The sequence below is a fragment of the Excalfactoria chinensis genome, chromosome 10 (assembly GCF_039878825.1).
Source record: "Excalfactoria chinensis isolate bCotChi1 chromosome 10, bCotChi1.hap2, whole genome shotgun sequence".
Lineage (NCBI taxonomy): Eukaryota > Metazoa > Chordata > Aves > Galliformes > Phasianidae > Excalfactoria > Excalfactoria chinensis.
In genome coordinates this window covers 7,934,142-7,954,746 of record NC_092834.1, presented here as the reverse complement: position 1 = coordinate 7,954,746, position 20,605 = coordinate 7,934,142, and the positions used below count along the sequence as shown (strand labels likewise).

The following is a 20,605-nucleotide window of genomic DNA, read 5'->3' as shown; positions in this document are numbered from 1 at the left end:
ATTTTATTGCTTTTAAATTATAAGCCTGAAAGCATATCTTGCAGCAGGTCAAAACAGTGGTGAAGTGGGTGTGTTTGCAGCACTGTCTGAATATCAGAGCTTTACAGGGCTTTTCAGACTGAGAAAATTCTGGCATTGTTCCCCTATTTGTTTTTCCAGATGGAAAGAAGTGATTAGCCCTTTAATGGAGATGTGAATCTGGGCTGGTACACGCCCCTTTTGGCTGCTTGCTTTCACTTGATGGATGCTCTGACATGGAGGAAGGACATTAGGGTGTTTCTGCTGTCCCGTGGATTTAAAGCCAAACAGCAAAGTCCATTCCAAAAGGTGGTGAATTTAAGTATATGCAGATAGAGCTCTGGCTCATCAGGTTAACGGCCTTCGTTCTGCAGATTCACTATGAAAAATAAGAACGTGCAGCACAGAAAATGTAAAATGATTATGGTCTGTCTTTCTTGGGAAGCTGAATACTGGAGTCTCTGTTGTGTCTAAGGGCACTGAGTGTGTACAGAAGATGTTCAGAAAACGATTGGGATCAACAAGGTCAAATCATGGAAAAAGCTATATAGTAAATAGAACGTGACTAAGTGGTGTTGCCACCAATGGCTTTTACTGTGTTATATGCCATGCGCATATAACAAAAAGAAGGAATGAAAGGAGTGGTGCAGAATACAGCTGCCTGCTTTCACTGAGTTCTGGACAGGGCATTTCCTTACTGTTCTGAGGCTGTTCCGCTTTGTCCCAGATTTCTGGTGAGGCTTCAGACAAGATACACCTGGACTCTGGTCATTACAAGCCTCATTCTTTATGGTCTGAGTTACCTGCATGGTAATAAGGCTTGTGACTACTGAGGCACTGCTGAGATATTGAACTAAATACATCGAGTACAACAGACAGAAACATAACAATGGAAAAGTAAGAGTTCTCAGCAAGTGGCAGTATTTGTGATTATCTCAAGGCACAGGAAAAAAAGCAGCCTGTGCAATTTAGCAGAGGGAACTTAATGTTCTTTCTTGTAAGAGGCTGCAAATAAAAGCGAGCTACAACTCACTGCTGATTTATGCAACTGAAAAATCTTGCTGCATTGTGCACAGAGCTATTAAGGGGAGCAATGGCAAGTTAGGAACAAGTGAACACCCTGTAAACTCATGCTTAAAGTAAATGTTGGAAATTATTCAGTAAGTAATGAAATGGAGCATACTTGAGGTGCTGCAGGTGTTGACAAGAAGTGAATTTCATGGTCACGTGAGCTTGTCTGTAGGGCTGTTATTTTGATCCCTTCAAAAGAGAAGTCTTAAATCCAGGTCATGCTGAGAGGTGGCCCTGCACATTATGTGGGGTCTGTCCTTCAGAAAAGAGCCTGAAGCCCTGCTGGAGACATTTTCTCTGTTATCAAAGACCAAAATACAAACAATTCTTCCTTCACAGCAGCAGGAACGCTTGCTCAAACATGTGAAGCAATGATGTCAGTGGAAACATCGCCCAGAGTGGGCCAGCCTGGTGTTGTGGGATGGCACTTGGAGGGATCCCATCATGTTACAAAGGAAATCTGGCTCTGTGTTAGGGACTGCAGCTGGCCCGCCCTTGGATTCTGCTCCTGCCTTGCTCCTGGGGAAGCTCCCTTTGAAGCAGCTTGGTGGGAGCTGCTGTGCGCTGCCACTTTAAGGCATGCATGCACTTCCAGGCTCAGGTCCTGCCACTGCTGCAGCACAGGGCGAGATCTTCTGCTTCGGAGCTCAGAACTGCTCTCTGCTCTGTAACGCTTGGCTGCTTCGGAGAAGCCTGGCCAGGGGCTCAAGGCTTCCTCCCAGTGTGGCAGAGTCCCACCTGGTGCTGGGACAGCTGCCACCATGGAAGCAGCACCGGGCACTGCTGTTGCTGCAGCAAAACCTGCGAAGTCCTGCAAGAAGTATCGGATGGTGAAGCGGCACGCCAACATCTACACCTACCAGGAGCCACCCCACAGGTAGGGATCCTCCTCTCTCCTGAAGTGTAAATCTTCTTTATCAAGCGGGAAAGTGAGAGAGATCTCGTCTGTCTTTCATTTAGAGTGCAGTAACGTGAAAACATGAGAAGAATCGCTTTTCTCTTTATATTTAGATGTATTTTAAAGCTATTTACCTTTTTCTAGCAGTCATACTGCCTGCTGCACCATAAACACCTTCACTGTAATTCCAAAGTATAGCAGAGTAGGAAATCTCTATACTTTTCCTTTGTATTATGCATTTTCTTTGAACATCCAAATGTCTTTGAGTCACCAAAGGTCAGAGCCAGGAGTGTGGGCTGATGGGTCTGCAGTGTGGCCAAGTGCATCCTTCTAATGTTTTCACAGGGCAGCGGTGAGGTTATGATTTATTTCCAAGTGATTCAGAGGTGTTGCTTTTTCCCCGAAAGTGCAGAGAATTTTCCCAATGAAGACTTAAAGATGCCGTTGGAAAACTTACTAGTTAGTTAGTTGTTGGAGGTGTTCAGTTCTTTTCAAACAGGAGTATTGCTGCTGGCTCACATGAAATTCCCTGTTTCAAATGGAACGAGAGAGCTGCAGCTAAGTGAACGTGGTGCCAGCATCAGAAGAGAAGGTTTAATAATCATCCATAGAAATCTGCATCAGAGCACATGAAATTTTTACAGTGCAGTTCCTGGTGCACTTTGGTCCTGTGTTCCTGTCGCCATCAGTAGGGAACGGGAGCAAAGGGGCAGAATGTGCTAAGCCTTTGTTTCCTCTCTGTTTTTACAAGGAAATATTTTATCACTATTAAAATCAAAGTTAAAGGCCAAGACCGCATGGGAAGTAAACAGGTTTTAAGTGCTTTTGATGGAAAAGTTTAGACAGCACTTTGTTCCAGAAAAATATGTAGAAGATCTTGTTAGTGTGATGTACAAGCTGGAAACACTCATAGGAAAGACTGGAATTCAGCTGGGGAGCATGGATGAGTTAGTGAGCAGCAAGTAGTGGGGAGGAAGAGACACATCCTATCAATGGGGAAGTCATCCAGGTTATTCATCAACTTTGAAACAGTAGGGTTCTGTGAGTTCCCTCACTTACCTGCTGTTAGGTTGCTCTTGTGAACTGGATAGTGCACAAACCTACAGATGATGTGGATCTGGATGGGAATAATTTGTCTTGTTTTTTCTCTTGTGGGGTGTTCAGCAACTCAGATGAGGATATCAGTGAAGAGAAGGCTGACAGCCATGACCCAGAGCAGGTCTTCCAGAACATCCAGTACCAGAAGGAGGTCATGTCCAACATCCGCTGCAGGCCATGGCCGATGAGGCAGAAGCTGCGGGCACTCAGGTAACAGCACCAAACATACAGTGCGTGCCCAACATTTGGACTGAGTTCTGTCATGTCTTTCACAGCATTGTATGTTTGGGATCGCTTAATTTCTTCCCCTTCATCTGGAACCTTTCTCTTAAAAGCCCTGTCTGATGCTAGGATAGTATTACAATCCTGTGGAAATCCCAGCAGAGTCTGTGTTTAATCTTGGAAGCAAAAAGATTTTGAGGGTGGTGGGTCACTGGCACAGCTGCCCAAAGAGCTGTGGGTGCCCCACCCTGGAGGTGCCCAAGGCCAAGTCGGATGGGACATCAGGCAGCCTGAGCTGGTAGGGGCACCCAGCCTGTGGCAGGAGGATGGAGATCAGTAACATCTGAGGTCCCTTGCAACCCAAGCCATTCTATGATTTTCCTCTGTTACACAGTCTGTGACCCTTTGCCTTCTTGCTGCCCCACGACTTCAGTGTCTATGAGTTTCCAATGGTCCCCATCCAAATGCTGCTGAGGTCAAAGACTGTATGAGTCAAAGTAGGATCAGATGAATGTGCACCCCTTGGAATCTTGCAAGAGCAATTTTTTTGTATCCACATAGGATGAACCACACTTCTACAGCATTCTTATCTTAGTTATTTTGGTTGTGCCTTATTGGGATAAAAGGACAGAGGGAAATAAATAAATAAATGAACAGACCAACCTTCTTGCAATAAAAGTTTTGAACGTTAAGTTTTCTCAGGCAGAGTTCTCAGTGTTTTTAATATGACAGTAAATCTTCAGCAGGAGAAAAGCTTTGTCTGCTTTAAGAATTTCATGGGGAAACCTAATCCGTGGCAGTGTTTCAGAACATTCTGCTGCAGCTGTTTGCTGCTTGTGCTGAGACTAAGAGTGCTGGACCCAGTGTTAAGCAAAATTCCACCTTCTTGTGCAGACAGGCAAAGGAGATTGTGCTGAAGTATGAAGGGAGGCTCACTAGAACCAGAGGTTACCAGGCTGCTGGTGCAGAGGTATGTCTGCTTTTCCATAAATGATGTCTCTTCTTTATACGAGTCTTCTGAAGTTTTTATTCACAGACACGTATATTTTCTATGTCATCCTGATTTCCAACTTGAGAGCTCTACCGAGGAAGAAGCAGATAAGGGCTTGTTTTTTGGCTTTCTTTTTCCCCAATTGTGAGTTTAGTCATCGCAATTTTGCAGACTAATTTGATGTGTGAGGGATGAATCTCCTTGTGTTAACACAGTATTAGCTTCCTTCTCAAATCATACGAATATTGATGTCTGCCAGAGAGGGTGATGGGAATGGGATGCTAGCAATACGATGTTAGTATTCTCTGAAGAGCAATTTCAGCAGACTGTGGGGCTACAGCTCAATAGCTGAGCATGAAAAATGTGTCTAGCTTTTAGTTTGGAAGACAATCCTGCAATAGCTTGTTGTAAATACATTGATAAAGAAGGATTTTGCTTGCATCACATTCAAAGAATTTGAATCTAATCTTAGCAAATCTATTTATGCTATTGAAAATAGACTCTGGCCCTAATTACTGGAAATTAATAACATGCGGGAAACTGTTTCTAATATGCAACCAATGGAGAAGAGGTCTTTGGTCATCTAAGCAGTCAATAACATTTGTGTTATCACAATGAGTAGACTTTTCACAGTGCAATTTATTTCAATTCTAGAAGTCAGAGTTTTAACTATAGAATAACATGCATTTTATTCATTTGAACAAGAGAAAAGGCCACATGCATCACTGTCATCTTCCCTTGTTCTGCCTTTCTGTGTAGCAAATGCAGTGGAAGTAGGATGCTGTAAAAATAAATACTGTTTTATGTCTCTGACTTGAGCAGAACTACGATGTCAACCAGAAAGAGGAGTGCTAAGGGGCTGCAATATCTGTTGGCAAAACAGACATTGGGTTTCATTCTTGTTCATATTCCTCTTCCCATGACAAAATCAAGGCTTTTATCTTAGAGTTCAAAATGATTGTCTGTATCTAATCTAATTGTCTCTACCGCATGTTTTTTCTTGAAGATATATATTCTGCACAGGGATATAATTCAGAAGCTAATCAGCACCACTCATTATGTGTAGGGTAACTGTATTATTTCTTTTAGCACAAACTGGAAAACCCCTTCATAATATTACTGATAAAAACAGAAGCTAAGGAGCCCTCCCACATTTTGTGTGTTTCTAAGTCCCACCATGCCCATCTCCACACTACAGACATGGTCTGAGATGATGGTAAAGAACATTGCTAGTCCTTCTTGTGATACCAGATGAGATACGCTGATGCATTTCTTTCTTTATTTTCCTCTTTTTTCCTCTCCGTGCAAAGTTGTCACCTCTCTTTGCTTCTCTACTTTTTTCTCCCTCAGCTTTGGAGGAAGTTTCTTCGACTGGCATATAATTTTGTGGTGCTCTTTATTCCTTGGGAAATGCGAATTAAAAAAATTGAGAGTAAGTATAAGGATTTCATTGGATGGAACCATGAAGTGTTGGATGAAATGCTGGGTCTTAAGGTTGATGTTTGAATTTACTGAATCAAATAGCATTTGGGAGGAAGTGTTAAACATAAGCTTCCACCAGCAGCATGACTTTGATGTAGAACATTGCTTTTTCTACTTTACTTGATGCCTTTGGCACTGCACAGATCTCATTGATGATTTCTGTGTGGAGTAACCAAAGAATTAGTAAGTATAGAAATAAAAAATCAGATTGTGGTCCACTGTGGATTTGGTTATAGGTCATCATGGTCTGTGGGGCAGCATCCTTGGGGCAAGCCCAGGACCAAGCGGTGTGAAGGCACCTTAGCAGTACTAGATTAAATCAGGGCAGCCCTGAACATCACGTCAGCATTCAGGTTGTGCTGCTGTGCTTCTGCAGCAAATGGAATTGCTGCATTACATCACCCCAGTGTAGCATCTTCTTGAGTAAATACTGCTGGTAATTACAGATCCGTTCTACAGAGCTTGTGGCCTAATTGTATTTTCCTCATTGACACATCAACATTTTCTCTGCCTTGCTGTTCACACTGCATCGGTGAGGCAGGTTTTTCTTTTGCTTCAGTCTTCAGGTAGTACTTAATGAATAAATGATGGGAGCTTTTATAGACTGTGCTGCTCAGATAACTATTTTCTATGGTTTAAGGTCATTTTGGGTCTGGAGTTGCCTCTTACTTCATCTTCTTGAGATGGCTATTTGGAATCAATATTGTACTTACCATAATGACAGGAGCATTCGTAGTCTTACCAGAGGTAAGAACACGTTGCTAATATTTACAGAAACATGCTTACCCATTGTGCATTCCTTTCTGAATTAAACAAATGCCACACTTAAAGGCGTACATCAATTTGAAATGCACAGTTTCAAATGAATTATTAAAATAAACGCCATTATTAAGAGGGTTGTACGTTTTTCTGCCAAAGGATAATTTTGCTATTAGTGCCAGAGATTATGTTTGTCAACACAGTACTGATGCTTTTACAGAATATGTTTGTATCCAGTTACTAAAATGGAGAACCATATCCTAAAAGCTGAAGTTGGTATTGAATACGCTCAGGTCTTGCAAATGTGATTTATAGGTAAAAAAAAAAGCTAACAAACACCTCCCTCCAGGCAAATCGTTGTCCATTAGAAGTCATTGAACAACATTATTTTGTTTAGATCTTGCATGCAAATAAGACTATTTATTAACTCTGTGAAATAATTCATAGATAGGATTTTACCTCACCCAACCTGTGCTTCATTGAAGTTATTAGAATGTGTAAATATCTTATTTTTCTTCTCGTTGGCTAATCCAAAATACAAAAAGCCCCTAAAATCAAAAAGTGGGCAAATCAAAGCAATGAAGGTATTCAGTTTCTTTTTTTTACTTCTGTAAGTAGAGTTAATTATAAAAAAAATTGGAAATGAAACATTGTTGTATGTAATTTAAAAACATTTAGAACAGACAGGCAGCTTTAAAATGCTTAGTTAATGGTTTTGCTTTGACCTCTTTTCATTTTTCAGCCATTTGGAAGAAGTCTACGGAGCACTCCATTACTCATAAGCAGACCACAGATGGCAAAAAATAGAAGGGGGAAAAAAAAACAAAACAGCCATTGGTGTAAAATGCATGCAGGGTTTCTCAAGGAGTTTCTAGCTTAGGGGTTAGGAATGACCCTTTGTGGGTCAGATGGGTTGATGCAATATCTGAGCCCTTTTTTCTTCTCTTCCCAGCTACTGGCCGGCGCGCCATTCGGCAGCACTGTCAGCAAAACCATTCGCCAGGAGGACCTGAAAACTGCACAGGACCTGGATACCATCTGGTCACTTGGGGCAAGGCTAAAACCACTCTTTAATGTTCTATTACTGCTGTTTGGTTGTACCTGTTCATTACTGCTCTTACTTACAGACTCTGGTCTCTGCAGGGCTACCTCCAGTACTCTGTTTTGTTTTATGGCTACTATGGCAGTGATAGGAAGATTGGGAAAGCAGGATACCGGCTGCCTCTCGCCTACTTCCTGGTTGGCATGGCAGTGTTTGCTTACAGCTTCATCATCCTCTTAAAAAAGTAAGATTTCCCATTTGTGGCTGTCTGTAAGCTTGCATGTTCAGGCAGACATTAATGGCATGTTTATCCCATTTCCTCTGCATTTATTCTGCACAGTTCTATTAACCTGTTCGCATCTGCTAATGGCAAGGATGCAGATGGAGCTTAATTCTAGCTTGTTCTTTCTCTTGCTGATGTTTATCTTGGTTCTCCCTTCAGTTTCCCACTCCATAAAAGGAGAGCAGCACAGATTTGTGTGGCTTTTGTGTTTGTATAGTGTGAGGCAGAAATTTCTTCTGCTTTTTTCTAGTATATTGTTCTGACAGAAACTTAGATTTTAAGTATGATGCTTTTAGGCATTACTATTCTCACCTACTGAAATACTAATACAAAAATTGTGTCATGGGTGCAATAGCCTTTGCATCATTTCAGCTGATAGGTAACATCCCATATGCATTAAGCTTTATTCCTGTGCTGTTTGAATGTTAGGAGGTAGGAGAGAGCAAGACTGCAAGTGCTGGCCATTAAACTGAGGAATGTGAAGTGTCTAGAGGGGGTGAGGTCGCTCTGTCCTCTTGGTTGGTTCACTTTCCCTTCCCTTCTGGATGCCTATTCGGTATAGTACAGTCTAGGGCAATTTTTAGTGTTGTCTGTAACAGCTCCGTTTCAAAACCAATCCTTCCTTTTCCATTTATTTTTATTCTACCTTCTAGTCTGATCTGAGGGTCACTGGTGTTCTTGATGCTGATTTACACATCTGCAGTTTCAGGATGTGATTAGCTTTTCTCTTTCTGATTTAGCTCACTGACTTCTTGCCTGCCTGATTATTGTTCCCCATATAACATTGTCCATTTGGCTGCCCTTCCTTTCATAAGCTATTAATCTTCATTTCATTTCTTAGACTTTGCAACATTCTGCCCTTTTGCCTGAGCCGAGTAGGTGTTTTTTTTTTTTCCTTTTTCCCAGGGTCTGTAAAACATCACTGGGTTTGTATTTAACAATAACATAATTTTTGAGGATGAAAATAAACAGAAAACGAAACATGCCTTTTGCATCATCACTAGTTTTTCCAGATCAGCTCGTACTTACAGTAATAGTGATTTTGTGTTGTAGTCTCTTCTGGCTGAACCCTATCTGGTGATCTTAAAAAGGTTTAAGTTCACAGCTGTAGTGAGACATACTTGCTGTATTTGTCAGCTATGAAAAATGCAATCAGTGAGTCACTTCTACACAAGACCAAACGTCAGGTTCATTCTCAGAACCTCACCCCACTTTATTTTCCTCATAGAATTGCCAGCAATTACACTGATTGCCACAAACTTTTTGTGCATCTAAAAAGAAACTGAAAACTATGAACCATACCAGTGATTTGAGATATGTCTTCACACATCAGCTTCAATTCTTTTTTTTCTCTTATTTTTCTATTCGCAGAATGGCAAAGAACTCAAGAATGAGTTTAGCAAGTGCTTCTGATGAAAACTACACTTTCTGTTGGAGGCTGTTCTGCGCCTGGGATTATTTAATAGGAAACCCTGAGGCTGCAGAGAGCAAAGCAGCTGCCATAGTTAACAGCATTCGGGTAATCAACCCCCCCTACAGTAGTTATTTGGAATTTAAGTACGCCTTTCCTCTCATTTCTTTGTGCTCCTTATTGTTTCCTGGTATTCACCGATGGATGCATTTGCCTGGGGGAGGATATGGCACCTCCGTGTGGTACTGCAGTCACATTGCACTTGCTGACGCTGCCACTCTGTATCTTATGTCTCTTCTGTTTCTATGTGGCCGTTGTGTTCTGTTTATTGCTACCATATGTGTGACAAAAAGCTAGAAAAATAGAAACCAATTTGCTCGTGATGCAATTTCATTGAACAGGAGAATAAAAATTAACAATGTGAAAATATGGATGTATTTCATCTCTCTGTAATAAACGATCCAGGGGGTACCTGACAGCTGCATCAATATTGAAAAGTTTTTTATTAGTATACTTGATGCCTTCTATGAAAGATGAGTATTAATTTTGGCAGAATGCTATTTAATATGCATTTTTTTTTCTTTCAAGGAAGCTATACTGGAAGAGCAGGAAAAGAAGAAAAGCAAAAACCTGTATGTATGTAAGATTGGGGGCACTTTCCAAAGCACTGCTTCAATGCAGGCAGCAGGGCTACTGTGTCTGTTTCATGCCTATAGAAGCCATGTTAGAAAAGACCCTGGTTGTAATAAGGCAGCCTGCTATATTGGCTGGTTGATTTTTGTTTTTCAGGGCAGTGACAATCAGCTTAAGGATTATTGCAAACATCCTCGTGCTTCTCTCGCTCACTGGAAGTATTTACATCATTTACTTTGTCGTGGATCGATCCCAAAAGTTAGAGAGCAAGAAGAGGGAATTGACTCTGTGGGAAAAAAATGAGGTACGCTGTGTTTGTCACCACTGTGTTAGAAGCAGGGTTGTTGTGTCAGGGCTCTCTGTAGTGATGGTGTGCACTGAGGTGTAAACTGCAAGCAATGAGCCAGGAGAAATGAGCAGCGGGAGTGCTGAGCTGTGCTTACCTGGAGCTCTGCATGCCTGCTCCTTCTGTCTGCATCAAGGTGTCAGCAGAGCTGGCATGAGCAACGAGGTGCTGCAAGTCCTCATTTCACTGAGACTGCAGGTTCTAGCTGGCTCTTATTTCGTGAAGACTAAGTTTGAATTATCTTTTGTGCCCACGATTGAGCTGAGTGAACACTGAGCCAAAGAGCTAGGGAGAGCTGTTAGAAAGGAATCAGCTGTGACAATGGCTATTGATGTCAGCTGAAGAATACTGCGTGTTCTGTGAATATTTTTGTTCAGAGGAAGGAGTGGATACTGAGAATAGGAAGTAAATGGGTACAGAGAACGACTCATCCATTTCAGAGGAGGATGTTTTCTTTCCATTTCCAACATGGTGAATTTTGATATTAATAAGCTAGTAACTTTAAAGCTAGAATAGAATTATCTACAGCAAAGATTCCTGACTGATATTTCAGGTCTTCAAATTTGGATCCCAACTGCAGTTATTGCTAATGTCAGTGATAATTTTTCAAAGTATATTCTCCAAGAAAAGCATTCACAAAAGCACTTGCATCAGCAATATTTCACTCAGCAGTCAAAGCACCATAGGATATCAGCATGCAAAGCCACAACATCACTGTGCCTTTCTGTTCTGTAGGTGAGCGTAGTTGTGTCACTGATTACCATGATTGCACCCTCTGCTTTTGAACTCGTGGCAGCTCTGGAGATGTACCATCCGAGGACCACTCTTCGCTTTCAGCTTGCAAGGTATGCAGTGTAGAAAGAATGTGCAGAACGAGGGAGGAAGAAGAAAGTCCTGATCGTGTTTTATTTCCACCAGACAGGAGAATATATCACAAGTCCATGGGATGTTGATAACCTGTGTCTTATTGTTTTCAGAGTTCTTGTTCTCTATCTGGGAAATCTCTACAGTTTGATCATTGCTCTCCTGGATAAAGTGAACAGTATGAGTGTCACTGTAAGTTTGTTTGCTAACGTGCAAAATGAGTTGACTCTGTAATGTTCACTTACAAATACTTGCAGTTTTTTGGATAACTGGGTCCATTTGATTGCAGACTTGTAGTAAAATAAGTAATATATTTATGTGCATACCTCAACTACTTAAATGCCAGTATTTTAGGTAGTTGGAGGTATTGGACCTATGGTCAGCTTCTATCACTGTCCTAAAAAATTTCCACCTGCATCTTTACTTTGGCAGCTACTTGTAAGTCACCTAATTGCTGCTTGAAAACACATAAACTGTTTTTAGGTGTACGTATGCCTTGTTGAAGGCATGAGGCTTTTGCATGCATGCAGGTATAAAGACAGAGGGAGAAAGAACAGCTGAAAATGCAGACCTTTCTTTTTTCAGGTTAACAGCAATTCAAGTAATTCTACCCCCTCTTTTGCAACTGGAACTCCTCCTAAAGAAGACAATTTATCTGCAACTATTTCTGATGCGCAAATGAATAGCAACAAATCTCATGCTCAAAGCTTGCCAACCCCTGATTCTCTGGTTAACAACACAGCTTCCCCTAATGCTGCCCAGAATCAGTGCTGGGAGACCTACGTTGGTCAAGTATGTTGCTGTTATATTATTTAAGTTAAAACCATGTTACGGTGTGTTACAATTTTAGAGGTTTTCTGTAAATTTCAGAAATTTAGCTAAGGGCTGTATAGAAAGAGATTGCACAAATTCATATGGCCACACATAAGAGCTTTGTTTATTGTTCAGTATATACAATGTGCTTAGTGTTGTACAAGTGTCCTTAGGCAGCCTTCTGTCTCTGTCTTCAGCGTTGCACGGGCAGATCTATACTGATGCATGACACAGATAGAATGCATTTTAATGGGATGCATAGTACAAAGGTTGTCATTTGATCCTGATGTACTTTGGTCACTGTCAGTGCTGCACTCATCTGGTGCCCAGGCCACTAAAGGAAAAATGATGCTAGCTCACTTCTGGCTTGCTTAGCTACTTGTTCCAGGGTGAGCAATATTAAAGGTCTTCTATGATCATCAGGAGCCAAATTTCCTCCTAGGTTTATTAGGCTGACTTCTGTTCTGCCTGCTGCCATCCCTATTCCACAGGCATCGGGTGTTTGTTTGAATTGTTCTTTTTTTCCTTCCTATACAGAATGGGTTATATATATAAATATATATATATAAAAAGTTAATCTTTTCTACTTAATTGTATGTTTTCAAGGCTCAATTAATTAAGGAGTAACTTCATTAATCTGTAAGCACTAACCAGATTTCTATTGTGGCTTGGTGACCCTACTGTCATTGGGCTGTGGTTTTCTGTGTACAATAAGCATTTCTCCTCATGAAGCACTTATTAAGTGTGTATTTCAAGAGCCAGTACAACCAAGGATTGGGTGTGACAGAGTAAATAGCTTCGTCTTGTCTAGATAAATTTTCAGTAGGCTCATTAGTAAGAAAGGTTCAAATCACCGTGCCCAGAGTTTTATTGCTGCAAACTGTAGAGGGCACACTGGAAGTCTGATTATGTTTGTTCTTTGCGTTAGAGCAAAGACAAGTAAGGGAAAAGTCAAGCAGGAAATGCTTATAAGAAACTTTGTGTAAAATCATGCTTCATCGGGGTACTATGCATGATCCAAAATATGAAATGCAAGTACATATGCAAAAGAGCTGCGTGAAAGGCAGTTTGTTTCCAGAATGACTCAGTATGATGGGACAATATGTATTACAGGAGATGCTAAAGCTGTCCATCATCGACATGATATTCACAGTCGCGAGCATCCTGTTAATTGATTTTTTCCGTGGACTGTGTGTCCGATATTTAAGTGATTGCTGGTGCTGGGACCTAGAAAGCAAGTTTGTAAGTACAAGCTTTTATTTTATGAAATTAAGATGCTAGAGATGGGTAGGCTCCTTCCCATAATACTGGATGTTCTTGAAAGCCTTTTGATAGGTAAATAATTTCTACATAGCACAATCTATAAAGGCACAACTCGCACTGAGTTTTATTTGGAGAGTACAGGATAAATGCTGAGATTGGGTATTTTTCTCAGGCCTTCTCCCATGGCTGTGGTGCACGAAATTTTGTCTTTCCCAAAATGAGATCATAGAACAATCCCACAGAAGGTGATGAGTAATTTATCGGCCTTTAGAAAACAGAGGGAATGGGTTGCATCCCACATCCTCCTTTCAGTAGCTCTAGTGACTGTCCATAATAGAGACAGTGATCCAAGAAGCAATAAGAAAAGGCATATAACTCGTTAAGGAAATTACTGTAGTGTTTGGTTAGCAAGCAGCTGTAGGCATAAAAGGCTCAAGTCTGTTCCTTGTCCTTAAGTAAACAAAGTAAACTAGAGATGAATTAGTTTATCTAATTCCCTGATACTGAGTAGGTTTTACTGGGTTCTCACTGTCTGCCAGAAGGTGGTATTTGATCCAGACATTTCAGGCCATGTGCTGTCTGAAAATGGAATCAGCCAAATGATTCTAATAAGTGATCCAGGAAAAAAATAAATAAGATGAAGTATTTATCCTACTCTCTGTTTCTTGTAGCCAGAATATGGTGAATTCAAAATTGCAGAGAACGTACTGCATTTGGTCTACAATCAAGGAATGATCTGGTAAGCATAATCCATAAGCAATCTGATTGATTACGAGGTATGACAATTCTCAATGAAATGGATTTGAGCAGAGTATTAGCAATGCATTTCCTTACACTTCACAACTGACTGTTGGTAGAGACCTGTTTCTTACCTATTCTTTTCGTACAACACTTTGCTGTTAAAATTGCTGCGGCAGCACTGAGCACTGACATGACATTGTTCTTCCAGGATGGGAGCCTTCTTTTCACCTTGTTTACCAGCGTTCAATGTCCTCAAGTTGATTGGTCTCATGTACCTGAGGAGCTGGGCTGTGTTAACGTGTAATGTACCACATCAGCAGGTTTTCAGAGCCTCTCGGTTAGTCCAGATATGAATGTAAGATAAAGAATAAATGAAACTCAGTCAATGGAGATGTCTTCTGTATGCAGAAAGAAAACAAAAGGAGCTTTTAGTTCAGAAAACTGACAATCAAAATGGAGAGATATCAAAGGTCTGTGAAGAAAAAGAAAGTAGTTATCAAGAAACTGAAGAGTTGGAGTTAAGCAGGGTAGTTAGATATACACAAAAGACTCAACTGGGATTGAATTGCTTGGGGCTGGTTTGTGACTATATGGAAACTTTGGATATTCCCTCCAAAAAGGCAAGGTGTGAGTTTCAATAGGCAGTATCTGGGGCAGAAGGACTCATCTGCAACCCTGGCATTTCACAAAGGAAATCAGGCAATAGCATCAAAAGTAATTTTACTGTGAAAGTTTGGGGGTAAATAGAAATGAAACTAAATAATATGTCACAGAATATTCCCAGACCAGGAAACGAGGCCTGACACAGATTGTTTATTTCAACAGAAATCTGATTTAGTGCAATAAGCTCCATGTGTAAATCATTGCAAGTTCTATAGCTTGATGTTTCTCTTTATGAAAACTACTAAGTATCTTATTTTATCTGCTGCACAACACGGTAGAACTTCCCCTGTTTGTGGTATCAGGATGAATATCAGAATTGTTTTTTCTGAACTGAAATAGTGAAAAGCATCATTACATCTTAAGAATCAATTCTTTTTAATGTGTTCTGAAGCTGAATCGAGTTCTGCTTCTTTTTTCCTATTTTCCCCCAACAGAACTGGACAGTCAGGTGAGTTTTTATAGAACAGAGCTATAAACAGTTCTCTGGCTGTAGCAGTGGTATCTGGAAAGCAGTACAAATAGAATTTTGACCATTAAAGGTCTGTTTAAAGTGGATCTGTTCAGACTTTTTAATCAGAACAGAATGATTTTGATCTTTCAGAAACGTAGGTCTTGAACTTGTTAGGTAGATGAAGACTTGCATCTTTCATGTTGCTTCTGTTTTTCTCCCTGATTAGGGTAATCTGAAACATTTATGCCTTCTTGCAGATCCAATAATTTCTACTTGGCCATGTTGCTGTTCATGTTGTTTTTGTGCATGTTACCAACAATTTTTGCTATTGCCCGATACAAGCCATCTCTAAACTGTGGGCCCTTCAGGTAAGTTATAAAGACTAATGAAAATTGCAAGGGTTTTATTTCACTCTCAATAAATTAATCGGGTTTAATAACACCCAAATTATCAATAAATAGTAGTTTTTGTATGGGGGCAATGCTTTCATGCTGTCAGTATTTTTCAGCTTAAGAATTAATTAGTTGAATATGTCATCATCCTAAGTGCGTTTTCTGCTTTATATACATGGTTCCACTTGTTAACATTTAAATGATGCAATGTGCCATCAAGAAATTTATTGGTACCCTTCAAACCTGGTCAGTGCTTTTGCACTCTTGCAAATCTGTTTAAAGTGTAAGTAACGAACAAGTAGCCTTTATCTTTTGTTTCTGTTTTTTCCCTTCAGTATACTGTCTATAAGTGGTCTTAGATGATGTATTTATTTATAAATTCAATGCGACACTGCTTAAAATGTGCACATAGCAAGGATTTCTTGCAATTTAATTTTAATTTATTTGTTCTTTCCCCTGCAGTGGACAAGAAAAAATATATGATATTGTTTCTGATACGATTAAAAATGATTTTCCTGTTTGGTTCAACTCAGTGATTACTTATATCAGCAGTCCTGTGGTGGTCCTCCCTGCACTCTTACTTCTATTGTGAGTATTTTGTTTCTCGTAGCAAATGAACGTCATCTCTGGACAGTCAAGTGTTGATACTAAGGAACAAGCAGTACATCACCGTAACTTTATTAAGCATATATGAAGAAAAAAACCCCAACCTTTACTGAACGCATGCTATAAGGATCAGATGGGAATGAGAGGATGTCAAAAATACTGTCAACCTATTTTCAAAAGGCTGCTTTTTCTGGGACACTGTGTTAAAGGAAGTTCATTCTATTGTGTCAAGGCCTACAATTCTCTTGGCTCCGGGAAGTCTTAAGATCCTTCTTCCCTCTCAAGAGTGCCTCAGAAGTTAATTTTCCATTTCCTCGGGGTGATTAGTTCAGCTTAGACTGAACTCTGTTCACAGGCTTGTCACTGAAAGAAGCTACCCAGTCACGCCGATTCCTGACAAGATAAATCAATTACGAAGGTCTGCTCTTAAGTGTTAATGTAATATAGCTTCCTGCAGACCATCCAGTGGAAGTCCTTTCTTACGCCAGTCTCTAAATAATCATTCACAGCTGGGAATTAATATGTACTTTGAGCTGTTGGAAATTCACTTTGTTTCTGTGAAGTATCATTTGCTTTGCAGGTGCCTTTCTATCATTTTTTCCCCATAAACAGTTGAGCGCAGTTTTTCCCACCATCTTGGTTTTCAGATAAATTGAAAAGACCCAAAGCAGTATTTACTATTTGTAGCTTTTTCCTCTAAGGCTGTATTTATGAATTCAAGCAAGTCTATTGACTGCTTCAAACTGATGACTTAAGTATCTATGTATATGTTTGTGCTATCTAGTCCAGCTATGTTTGCTTCATTTGAAAGCCATTGTCAGGCCAGATCTGATGTCAGGTGTGCCAGTGTTATTATAACAAGGCTAGCCAACAAAATGACAGTGGAATGAGCTTGCAACTCGGCTGTAGTTCAGTAACCTTGGGGCTAGGGGGGGTGAAGGAAAAATAAAAGGAGAAAGCATCTATCAAAATCTTCATTTTGAGTGTGTCCAGAACTGAACCAGAATAAGTTAGAAACGTACACAGGGCTACATGCACAATAAAAACACTTGTAAAAAGCACAGGCACAATTTGACCTGCAGTTAAATCTGCTTTCAGTATCACTTACTTGTTACGCTTCCACATATGCTTGCCTGAAAGAATGGTATGATCCATGATCAAAGGAAATGCTGGAACACAAGAACTGACTGTTCACCATTTTGATGACTCAAAGAGAAAACAGTCAAGAATATTTAAGGTGACTCATAATCACCTCTTTCACTTCTAGCATGCTGATCTATTACCTACAAAGTATTGCGAGATCACTGAAATTCACCAACAATCAGCTGAGGATGAAGATCCAAGCAGTAAGTACAGCTCAAAGTACTTTCACATACAAATTGGTGGGCTTTCAGGGAAGTGCTAGTCTAATTAATGTCGCTTTCAGTATTTCACAATGTAAATACAACCTGTCTTTGTCATCTGTGTGCAGTATTGGATTTACTTTCTAGTCCATAATAATCTTCTCACTCTCCTGAATGTGTTTTAGGAAAGAACTGAAGATAAGAAAAAGGTGGTTCAAATGGCAGTAGGTAAGTTGTTGAGCTTAGGAAATTCCACTATTAATAAGGGATTTGGACGTGAAGGTATTTTGATTTCTCATACACATAGGGAGGTTCAGTTATATTAAAAACAACCAAACAAAAAACAACCAAAAACCTGTTTCCTGTGCTTGGGGGTCAGCTTGACTTAATCTTGGCAGCACTGAAAGCCAAGGCATGTAGGTTACACCTAAAGCCTCTGAGATCTCTGTGCTAGGTATTTTCTTGCTTTTACCATTCGTAGGACAGAACCTAGCAGGCATTCCAGATGATAAAATCATGTCAGATTTTGCTCAAAATTCAGAGGGTAGTAAGCAGAAGATGGGGAGAAGGAACGGCCTCTTTTTCTTTGACCTCTCATCTGCAATGAAGAGATTTTAGACTTAATCATCTACTGTGCCTTGAGGGGATTTGTGTCTACACCTTTTACCTTTTAGCAATGAGAAACCACATTAGTATTAGATTCTCTGACCATTGGGTAAATTTGAAACAGTGCATTTACACAACTTCTAAATTTAGAGCCCTGGAGATTTCTTGTGATAAATTCTGTTTTCTAGCCAGATTCCAGAATCTGGATGGGAGTGACAAAAGACCAGACCAAGACGGTGGTCTTATTAGCCAGGAGTCTTCTGTTCGGGCCTCAACTCCACGGAAGAATGGTAGTGTCTTGAACTTTGAATCTCCTGTGAGCAAAGGCAGCAGAATACAAACCATCTCCCAGTCTGTGCCCCACACTGTGCCCTCAACTGATGTTGCAAGACCTGTCAACACAACTCCCACATCTTCAGCTTCCTTAGTGCCAGCTCCCTCAGTATCAAGCATACAGAAACCAAGAAACGACCATACCACTAACAGGCAAGGCTGGTTTGGTTTTGTACAACAGGGTACTATTCAGAATGCTGGTAACAATCTGAATATCTTCTGTTTTAATTATATTGGTAAGCATATCTCCCAACATTACCTTCCCTTTTTGTTTCCCTAAAGGTACCCAGGTGTTGTGCATGGGAGTGCAAGTGAGCTCTGTAAAACAAAGCCCTACACACCAGTGACTTTCAAGAAGCGCATTGAAGACGTTCACTCTGAGCCCCTCTTTAGAAAAAGCATTCGGCAGGTAAATCCAGATGCTTTTGGAGCAGGGGCTCCTGTTTTTGTGGGGCGCAGACCACATGCTACCAGATATTTTGTTGTTAATGAAAATGAACCCCGCAAAAAATCAGCCCGTGCTACATCCAGACTCCAAAGGCAATTCCGAATAGAAGAGCCAGAAGATATTGTTGAGTTGTATCCGTGCAGTGTCAGAAGATACGTGGTTCAAACACCACAACGCGTGTATTCTCCTCATCCCAGTGAGGATGAGGAAGACGAAGAGGAACTTGGGAGACGCTATATGAAAAGATCCCATCGCCCTCGGTCACTGTCTGACCTTCGCCAAGCACCGCGATTTTACATTGGGGAACGTGCTGATGGCCATGTGCTTACGAGCAAAGACCTAGCCAAAGTGAATTACAAATCCTGGGATGATGATTTTGAGCTAGACCTGGACAGGCCTCCATATGCCTACAAGAAAGTGCACCTGAAAAATGTTGAAGTTGATCAGCACTATCCTGAGCCACATGTGAAACCTAAAACGAAGCATATGCTGGAGCAGTCTCTAACAGAATCTGATTCCGTTTCCATTGAATCGAGCAGTGATCCGCAGAACAGCAGCAATGACCAATACATCCAGGTCATTCACAGCAAGGAAAAGTACCTGAAACCTGGGACAAAACTCCCCAAAAAGAAACCAAAAAACAGTACTGAACTGAACATGTCTGAGCCTAATGAGCTGGTATGCTCAAATGTCTGAGAAAGTGCCCCAACCTTTTTGTGTTTAGGACGTGTGTTCATGCAGTCATTGCACTTGCTGTTTGAGGTCTATTAGAATAACTACTGCAGTCAGCCATTCAAGGTGGGAAAAGCATAGTTAGTCCTGGGTTTTACTGTCAACTGTACCCCACTTTGATATCATTCCCATTTATTACAAGTTATGCTGTTTAAAAACGAAACAACAACAACAAAACCTGTTGGAAAATCAAAAGCAATGTATTTGGGGTACTTGAATTAAACCTGTATACAAGTACATCAGACAAGGCTCTTTCTGATGCGGCTGCAGAGAGGTGCTTCCACTGAAGCCATGCAGCAGGTAACCACCATCCTACAAGCAGAGCTGCTCCCTGCAGTACAGAATCAAATTGAGTTGGAAGGGACCCTTCAAGGCCATCTGGTCCAACTTCCCTGCACTGAACAGGGACACCTACAGCCCATCAGGTGCTCAGAGCTCCATCCAGCCTGACCTGCAGTGTCTGCAGGGATGGGGCACCCACCACCTCTCTGAGCAATCTGTGCCAGTTCTTCACTGCCCTCGTAAAATAGCTTCTTCCTTACATCCAGTCTTCATCTTCCTTCTTAGTTTAAAACCATTTTGCTTGTCCTATCACAACAGACCCCCCTAAAGAGTGTGTCCCCTTTTTCTTACAGCCCCTTTAGGTGTTGAGAGGTTGCTCTCAGGTCTCCCCAGAGCTTTCTCTCCTCCAGACTGCACAGCCCCAGCTCTCAGCCTGTCCTTTTATAGGTGCTTCATCCCTTGGGTCTTTTTTATGGCCCTCCTCTGGATGTGCTCTGACAGGTTCACATCGCTCCAGTACTGAGGACTCCACATCTGGACGCAGTACTCCAGGTGAGGTTTCACAGTGCAGAACGGAAGGGCAAATCCTCTCCCTCGCCCTTCTGACCACTCTGCTTTGGATTCAGCCCAGGACACTCTTGGCTTTCCGGGCTGCGGGGGCACATTGCTGGCTCACGCCCAGCTGCCATCCAGCAGTACCGCCAAGCCTTTTTCGGCAGGGCTGTACTCCCATCCTTTCTATCCCATGTTGTCTTCTCTACGGAGGTTGAAAGTCCATACATTTAACCCCACGCCACGCCGGGATGCCACCACC

At 41.2% G+C, this 20,605-nt stretch overlaps 1 protein-coding gene across 1 annotated transcript; it reads left to right on the top strand.

The window, feature by feature from the left end:
* Window positions 1-1,426: 1,426 nt before the first annotated feature.
* On the top strand, window positions 1,427-19,747 carry TMC3 (transmembrane channel like 3). The gene is made up of 22 exons (XM_072345652.1): window positions 1,427-1,966; window positions 3,152-3,295; window positions 4,202-4,277; window positions 5,649-5,730; window positions 6,421-6,527; window positions 7,492-7,590; window positions 7,683-7,825; window positions 9,236-9,383; window positions 9,864-9,907; window positions 10,065-10,212; window positions 10,990-11,099; window positions 11,232-11,310; window positions 11,704-11,910; window positions 13,045-13,173; window positions 13,866-13,933; window positions 14,144-14,272; window positions 15,307-15,417; window positions 15,904-16,029; window positions 17,315-17,393; window positions 17,576-17,618; window positions 18,185-18,482; window positions 18,612-19,747. Exons 1-22 carry the CDS (start codon window positions 1,851-1,853, stop codon window positions 19,471-19,473), a joined length of 3,348 nt encoding a protein of 1,115 aa, XP_072201753.1. The 5' UTR covers window positions 1,427-1,850; the 3' UTR covers window positions 19,474-19,747.
* Window positions 19,748-20,605: the final 858 nt, after the last annotated feature.